This window comes from Pistacia vera, unplaced genomic scaffold (assembly GCF_008641045.1).
Source record: "Pistacia vera cultivar Batoury unplaced genomic scaffold, PisVer_v2 Contig1250, whole genome shotgun sequence".
Taxonomy (NCBI): domain Eukaryota; kingdom Viridiplantae; phylum Streptophyta; class Magnoliopsida; order Sapindales; family Anacardiaceae; genus Pistacia; species Pistacia vera.
This window is the reverse complement of record NW_022195304.1, coordinates 95,365-104,054: the sequence shown is the minus strand read 5'-3', so window position 1 is coordinate 104,054 and position 8,690 is coordinate 95,365. Positions and strand designations below refer to the sequence as shown.

The 8,690-nt window shown below is 45.5% G+C and overlaps 1 protein-coding gene across 1 annotated transcript; it reads right to left on the bottom strand.

Annotated features, from left to right (window-relative positions):
* Positions 1 to 6: 6 nt before the first annotated feature.
* On the bottom strand, positions 7 to 2,344 carry LOC116119652 (serine/threonine-protein kinase AtPK2/AtPK19-like). The gene is made up of 6 exons (XM_031405596.1): positions 1,619 to 2,344; positions 1,458 to 1,540; positions 1,247 to 1,367; positions 951 to 1,124; positions 516 to 623; positions 7 to 403 (listed from the first exon to the last, which is right to left on the bottom strand). The coding sequence occupies exons 1-6, from the start codon at positions 2,240 to 2,242 to the stop codon at positions 80 to 82; spliced, it is 1,434 nt and encodes a 477-aa protein (XP_031261456.1). The 5' UTR covers positions 2,243 to 2,344; the 3' UTR covers positions 7 to 79.
* Positions 2,345 to 8,690: the final 6,346 nt, after the last annotated feature.

The window sequence follows — 8,690 nt, the reverse complement described above, 5'->3', positions numbered from 1 at the left end:
AAAAAAAAAAAACTTACAATGAGTTAACATCACAATGTAGACAGATGACTTCTTTCATTTACCCTTCATTATCGATCTCTTATTTTTCTTTTATTTCTCCTTGGTTGTGAACTTTTCTGTCATCTGATGAAAGCCAGGGGTTAGGTGCCACGTAAGTATACCCCTGAAAATGCTCACCTGCTGTCGGTGTAGTACCTGGTGAATCATCTGCAGGCATTGTCGTCCAGCACCGGTCAAAATTTGCAGTACAATCTTTTCCACTCACATCTGGCTTGAACTTTGGCACCAGTTCTCTAGCCTCCAATTTCTTCCAGTTGATTGACCGAAACCATTTATGACGTTTGATGTCATCTCCTCCATTGGGTCCACTACCTAACCTTCTAGTTGGATCCTTTTGCAGCAACTGAAACAAAAAGATTTTCCATTGTTTTAGCCATCAATTTGTAAATTAAAAAAGGACAGGGAGAAGGGGAGGGGGGGTGGGGTTGGGGGTGTTGGGCTAATGGAATTCTTACTCCTTTGAGCAACGAGTGTGCTTCGCCGGTGAGAAATGGTGGAAGTTTCACTTTTTCATTGATAATTCTCTGCTGAAGCTTCTGCCTATTGGCATGAGTAAATGGTGGCTGCCAGAAAGAAAGAGTGACAACAAATTTAAATAAGTCAGTCAAAAACATCAACAGGGCACGGGCAATCCTCTGTGTAATGGGTAAGCAATCTAAAAACATTCCTAAAAAAAAGAAAACTGGATAACAATTCAAGCAAAGTAATTGAAAAAACCGGATAAAAAAGTGGTTCATAAACTTGTACAAGTATGTTACACCAAAAAAGAATTCATCTGATTATTCGCATACAGACAAGCAGTATTAATTTGTAAGTTACCAGCAATAAAAGTTGAAATTTACACACACAAACATATCTATATACATTGCATATTCCACAGATGGTCTTACCTGCCCAGTTAACATTTCATACAGGAGTATTCCAACACTCCACCAATCCGCATCCTTGTTATGGCCTTTAGAAAGTAAAATTTCCGGTGCCATGTACTCGGTTGTCCCACACATTGAATTTGATCTGCTTGATTCATCAATTTCCTTTGCCAGTCCAAAATCAGTTAGCATAACCTATAAAACAAGCATCACATTTAGGAATTAAACATATGTTCAACAAAAAGGTAAAATAACTCATAGCTTAAATTAATATCATTATTTTAAAAGCATAAAGTTGAGTACAAGAGGTCTATTACATGCCCATCAACGTCCATGAGTATATTTTCAGGTTTAAGATCACGATGCACGATCCCACACTTGTGAAGATGTGCAACAGCACATACTATCTCAGCAGTATATATCCTAGCTTGATCCTCACTACTCAAGACATACACAAAACCAAAAGTCAAAATCAAAAGAGTTGAACATACTTCACAAAGGAAATTTCATAAGTTTAAAACAAATTACCTGAAAATCCCCTGCCTATACAGATGAAAGAAGAGATGTCCTCCATTTATAAAGTCCAAGATCAAATACAGCTTACAGTTTGTCTGCGAAAGTTCATCCATAAAACAACAGTAAATAGACACTAAATAAACATTGAATCCAATTAACTTTAAAAAAATTACCTGGAAAGAATAGCGAAGCTGAACAATGAAAGGATGCATGACTTTGGTGAGAATATCCCTCTCAGCCTTCATGTAATCCACATGATTCTTCTTTATTATCGTTTCTTTTCTCATCACTTTCATTGCATATATCCCATCCCCATCCCCATCCCCATCACCATCACTATCACCACCGTTAATATCATCTCTATCTACCTTTTTCCTCACCTGAAAAACTTTACCGAACGCACCTTGTCCTACAACTCTCAGTATCTCAAAATCTCCCGGCCCGATCTTTTTCTCGCTTTTAATTTCACTCTCACTTTCACTAGCAATTTCAAGGCTTTCGTTTTCAAGTTCTTGGATTTGGAGAGGGAGAGAAGAGGAGAGGGTGTAGCGAGGGGATGGACCCACGAAGGAGTGGGAACGGTTGTAGATAACAGGTGGGTCCGCTAAGAAAGCGGAAGCTGATGACGTGGAAGCAGGTGATTGGGCGGAGTTGTTGTTGTTGTGGTGGGGAGTTAAGGGTCCGAAAACTTCAGAGAAGTCGAAGTCGGGAGAAGAAGCGGAGGGTGGTGTGATGGTTAGCTTTTTGAGGTTGGCTGATAAGAGAGTGTGAAGGCCTTTTTGTGATGAAGAGACCATGATTGCAGCAGAAGCCAGCCGACGAGGGAGGCTTTAGAAGCTGAGGTTGTTACATTTTATTTTAGAGAAGTGAGAGATGTTGGATTAAGATCAAAGGTTGCAGACGGTGCTGGCGATGGTGATGCAATTATTGGTGAATGAATATGAATTAAGCAGGTGAAAGCAAGATGTTAGACTGAATTTCCTATACGCGCTTGGGCTGGTCGTCAATTTCAATCGCTGAGGACAAAGTAAAGTGGATATGTCTGCGGCACTTATGTTACCGTGCTCCATGATCCTGATCCAAAGGGCTGATACTGGCCCAATAAGAGCAATAGGTCCTCGTATTCTTTGTAGATAAAAGTAAATTAGAAAAAGGATTCTAATATTAAAAAAAAAGTAGAAATTTTGAGTTTTCTTGTAGATATAAAATAACTTTCCTAATCGTTCTAATATTTGATTTAAAAACTCTTATTACATGACCAATCCTCAAAGTCATATGTCACCGGATACAAGTAATTTATGCTTTTAATAAGAGATATTCTGACACCTGTGGCATATATCTACCTCCTCCACAGCTGCCCATGAACCAACCAATCAAGACCTAATTATTTAATTTCAGCATTCTTCTAAGATGAACACATGCCATGGATATTCTTGTCCTTACTTTTCATATATTTCTCTTTTTACTTCACAATTTTCTTCAAATTCTTTTCAAAATAAATAAAGATTTAATGTAATAATTAGTACTCACAAGAGTTCATAGATTGGTGCAGTGTGCTCATGGAAGGATAACAATCCTTTAAGCACAAAATATATAATTAAATCTGTGTTGCAATTAGAAGCTTCAAGTCATATATATTGTTACAGTTAATTGGTGCATAACTAGTAACCCAAATATTAAGAAAAATGATAATGGGAATAAAGAATTTATACATGTAAGATATGATAAAAATAAATAAATAAAACCTATGATTCTTCAACTTTGATTTTACCATATATTCAGTAAAAACCAACACCTTTGAAAATGTGGTAAATTCTTGAAACTTGGGAAAGTGCGTAATATTTTTTTATCTTTAAAGTAAAAAATACCCGATTCGCTAGAGATATGTGGTTCATAAAATAGAAGATTTTCTCCCTGATCATAATCTTCATCGTTAACATGATCATTCTCATCCAAAAAGAAAATGCAATTCCCTTCCAAGTCGTTGAGATTTCTATCTAGAATGTATGAACTGCGTTGTGACACAAATAATATTTGGTCATCCAAGCTATTTAACCTAGTTGTATTGATGGATGCGATAGTAGGATAACCAATCTTCAACACATAAAATCCACGAGTTGAGTCATACATAAATCCATAACTAGTATCATAATGATCATAGTAGTCTATTCGAGTAATTGTATGTTCAAACATCTTTTGAACGGGTAAAATTTCACCTTTGGACTCCACCAAATATGACACGAGCCCTCCACAAACTGATGTCAATCCTAATTCGAATTCAATTTCATTATATTGTTGGATATCAAGACGAGAGACTGATAATATTTTGAGAATAACATCCATATCCCCTACCCTCAATGGATGTGTTTCAAGAGAATGTAATTATGTGTATATCAAAGCATGCAATATTCCATTAGAAAATAGGATGTCTCATAAATGATCATAATCCCAGATGGTCCAACTCTTGTTTTTTGGCCTGCAAGTTACCAACTGTAGACGTAAAAATCTACCTGTACGGAAAGGGGGGTCTGATCCCGCGAAATTGAGGCCACTAGCGATCTGCTGTACCTGCACACGTAGAGAAACACACGCGTGAAGCGAACGAAAAACACCAGGGTGGTGTTTGCCGTAGGCACTCCGACGCTCAAGTCAGCAAGACTGAGAGGCTAATATAGTGAGGGCTAGGGAATGAGAGATTACCGGAAGTCCAGTCGGGGACTGGGACTACAGCGAATAAGCGAGACTCAAGTGAAGAGCCTTGGGTGAAGGTGTAATGTCGATGTCCTTTGTGAGAGGGCTGGCCTCTGCTTATATAGTGGTCGCTTGGTCTTCCAATCCTGGTCGGAGCAGGAGTCCTAGTGTGACTGTGATGCCAACCCTAGAAGAATCAGGGCCGTAATCAACTGTCCTTATCAGTGTCTAAATAGGAAGTTAATTCCATTTAGGAGAATGACCCCCAAGTAGGAAAGTCGCCAGGAAAGAGGAAGACGACCTTGAATAGGGGATTGATCAGGAATGGGAAAATGTTGAAGAGGCTATGGGCTCTAGGCTCACCCATAGGCCTAGATACTGGACAGAGCCTAAAAGGCTCGTGCCCATGTGGTTCGGGCCGGTTATGCTTCGTGAGAGATAGGGCTAATCCTAATTGGGCCTCTGCAAGATTAGACCTGGTCATTCTTCACCAGTGATCTTGTTTCCCTATTTGGGCCGAGGACGATTTTTGGCCCTAACAGTTTGTCCCCCACTCTTTGAGTTGAGAGTAACTCGAGTCAGAGAGTAGGTTACGTAGAAGGCGAGCTCGGTCTTCCCTCATGGACGAACGACCATCGAAACGATTGCTCTGACCATTGCGGACGATTCGTGGTTGAATCCCGCTCGGTATCTCCTCCCGACCCAAGATTTTCTATCCTTGTGCGGTGCCTGGTCGATTCGACGAGCTGAAGAGTAAGGAGCCGGATGCGATCGGTCGGTGAATCCATACGACTGGCAGGGGACTGTTAAAGAGGCACTCATTCGTCATATCGGGTCGGACAGGTCCGGGTAGTGCCAAGAGCTTCAATTGGTCGGGATGAAGGGACGACTAAGCGGGTGAGGCATCTCGGGTGCATGCCATCCACTCGTTCTTCATGGACGGGTGATTGGGCGAGGCTCAAATCTTGTTACGAAGGTGGTTCGACCCGGACCATTCTCGACTCGTGCATCGGCCGACCAGGCCTTCCGAGTCGGCTGAGCATGGGATGCTTGGGAAGGTCCTCGAACCGCAAAGTCGGTCAGGTGGATCGAATGGCCGAATGAATTTGTTGGCGCGTGTAGACTGGACGTGTGTCGGATTCATTCCAGGCGGTACAAATGGAGTCGGTCGGAAGGGACGGGCGATCGAGATGCAGATTCCGTACGGCACAAACGATTTCCCAGGCGATTCGGATCGCTGCCACGTGTATGGTGGTGATTTGTCCATCGTTTCGAGAGCGGGAAAACGAAGAGACTCTTGACACCTGGCCAATCGCAACCTGCCACGTGTTCACGCTTTCTTTACAAATTTGGAGAATCGGCTGTTCGTCTTCCATTTGCGTTGGTTTTGGGTTTTCGTCTGAAAAATTTCTTTTCCTGTTTTTCTTCGTTTTTGTCCCCGTTTCTTGAGCGAAGGTGGTCTTCTCTACAATCATCCAAGGTAATTCTTCCTCTTGGCGTCGTTTTGCTGTTCTGTAGGTAGATTTCTTTTTTGATAAAATTTCTGGGAAGTAAAATAAAGGTGTTTTGAGTTTTTGGGTGGGTTTAAACTGGGTTTCCAAGCGTTTCGTGTTAGGACTTTGGTGAATACGCCTAGGTTTGAGTTTTCCGGTGGATATCCGGGAAGAATTGGGTTGTAGGTGAATTTTTTCTGGGTTTTTTGGTTTGGGCCTGGAAGACGAAATCAACTTTGGCGTTGTTTGGGTCGGTCGGTACGTCTGACCGAGTGGCGAGGAGGCGTGTGGTGGATTAGGGGATCGGTCACTCAGGGCGAGTGAGTTTTTAGGTTGAGGGATTTAGTGATCAAGGTGAGTAGAGGCTAGGATTGAAGTTTGAGGTGGATCGGTCGTCTGGGGCGAACGAGTTGGTGCTCTATTGATTTTGGCTTAGGGTCGTTCGGTTGGAGGGGGTCGACCCAGGGTAGAGGCCGTTTGGGGGCAGATTGACTAGCAAGCTTTCACTCTCGGTCGGCGGTCGGTTGCTGGGACACTGGCACGCTCCCTTCGTTAGTAGAACGGGCGACCGAGGTTGAGGCGGCGGTTTTGAGGGGCAGTTCGGTGTTGAAGGGCGACCTGTGGTTAGTTGAACAGTGCTTCAGTTCTAGTTCCTAGGGAAGGAGTCGGTCGGTTGAAACGGGCGAGTGATCCGATGTCAGGCGCGATACGTCTACAGGTTCGAGTCAAGAGGTGGACTTAGGGGACGAGTATGAGCGTGCTCGACTATGGTGGTAATGCTGAAGGTAGTGTTCCGGTCGGGGTGTGCCGCGGAGTTAGTGTGGGCTGCTCCAGGGTGAGTGGAGTTGGGCGAGTGGCTCGGGTCGGTATGGTAGGAGTGGGAAGACTCCGGAGGGGCTGACAGTCCCTTTCATCCGGTAGTAGCTCTGAGGAAGGGCGAGCCAGCAGGGCAGTGGGATTCTGACAGGGATTATCCGCCCGTGCTGAGGGATGGTGACGGTGTGGTGTATCCGTACACTGTATCATATCCTGGTTCTGTTAAGTCGGACCCCGCGGTCTACGAGGGGTTGATTGGGAGGCTGAAGGTTGGGTCTACGTGTTACGAGAAATGGTTATGATGGGTTGAGGTTGCCTGTGCCTCGCCTCGTCTGGGAGGTGCTGAATCACTTCATCATTGCCCCCTCCCAACTTATGCCGAACGCCTGGAGGCTGTTGTGGCCTGGAGGTTGTGTGTTCGGCATCAGATTGTGTTCGGGTTGCACGAGCTGCTGTACTCGTACTTCCTGAAAGCGAACGATAAGGAGAAGGGCCGATATTTGCTAAATTTGAGGCACGATCGGTCTCATCTGGTGACGACCTGCGGTCTAGTGATAAGAACTGGAAAGACCACTATTTTTCTTGAAGGGTCAGGCCGTTTTCGGAGATAGGGGCATGGGCGAGATCCGCTCGGGGGGGCGAGCCACTGGTGAGAACTTCGTGTTTCTTTCGTACTTTTGATTACTAAATCTTGATTATGTTTTTTGTTTGCAGAGCTTGATTTCAATCGCGCTGGGCAGAGCGGGGACGGCTTGGACGTAGCTACCCAGAGGGTGTTAGCATCCCATTGGAGCAGAGGGATTGCGAGTGGTGCTGGCCGAGTCTAATCTGAGAGCGTATTTTTGGGCCGGAGTAGAGGTATTCAGAGAGTACTCCCTTCCCTTCGCTGAAGCAGACTTGGGATGTGCTCCTGAGTCGATACTGCAACATATCATTTTTGGTGGGTCCGGCTGAACCACTAACGTTGAGAGTTTGCACTTGCAGAGTCATTGATGAAGAAAATTGACTGTCCCGAGCGCGAGCGAATCATCGCCAGGCGTCGAGAGAAGAGGAAGAGGGAGTCGTTGGTGAGAGCGGATGTGAGGGTTGAAGATGTATTGGCGACGCCGCCCAGTCAGCAACCACCGAGTCAGTAGCCTTCGGCGGAGTCGGGTCGTCCCAGGCTGCCATTGTGGTGAGGAGGCCGGGACTTCACTATTACGATTCGACTACTGCTGCGACTTACTCGGACGCGACATCTATGAAGAAGCTGGCGACTCTTCTTGTTCCCAGCAGACGAGGCGCGTCTGAAAACAATGGGTGCGGTTGCTGCCGCTGACTGGGGGTATCCGCGCCGTTCAGGTATGGCCGTACTTGTTTATTTTTCTTGTTTGATTCTGTTCTTATGTCTCAGTTTTGTTGTGCAGGTACTCATAGTAGTTCTCCATCTGAGGAGGTCTGTGTGGCGCAGGAGAAGCGGATAACGATATATCCAAGGCCAACGCTGGTTTACGGCAGAAGGAGGCAGCATCCCGAAAGGCTGAAAAAGAGAGTCAGCAGCGCCTCCGGGATAGTGAGGCTGAGGTCGAGAGGCTACGGCGCGAGTTAGCCGAGAGGACCGCGGAGGTCGAGTCCCTTAGGGAGCAGTGCATCTCCAGTGCTATGACGCCACATAAGGCCCGAGGCGAGCTCATGTGGAGTTCAAAAAGAGGAGGGACCTCCCATTGGGATCCGGATGAGGACATTCTGCTTATGCAGGAGTTGTGTGGAAGAGGAAATTGGTATCCGTGGGACAGGGCGAAGAACAAGCGCCTGAGTTAGTCAGGGCGTTGGGGCGTGAGGGCCCGGCCCGGGGGCGAGCACTAGTGGTGCTTGTGTGGCGACTGATTTGACAGAGGATGAGGGCTCGGCGAGGATGCTTAGTGCTCTCCGCCCTTTTTTTTTGTATTTTGGGGCCTGCGATGCCCTTTACCTGGCGTCTGTGCCGTTTTTGTATTCTGAACTTTTAGGCGTTTGGTGCCATTATATTACTTTGATTGTTCTGGTTTCTTGTGTGTCTCCTGAATGAATGACTGTTTTTTGTTCTCTTCCTTATTCTTGTGCGTGTTACCTCAGCGTGGCCTGATGGCTAAGGCATGTAGGCCTTATGTCGGGGAGTTGGTGGCTTATCGGTATAGGACTCTTCTCGTTCGGTCGGGTTGACGAGTGTGTAGTCCCTGGATGAGTGGCGGTGCATCTTGAGTTTAGTTTTTGGATTGGACGGGGC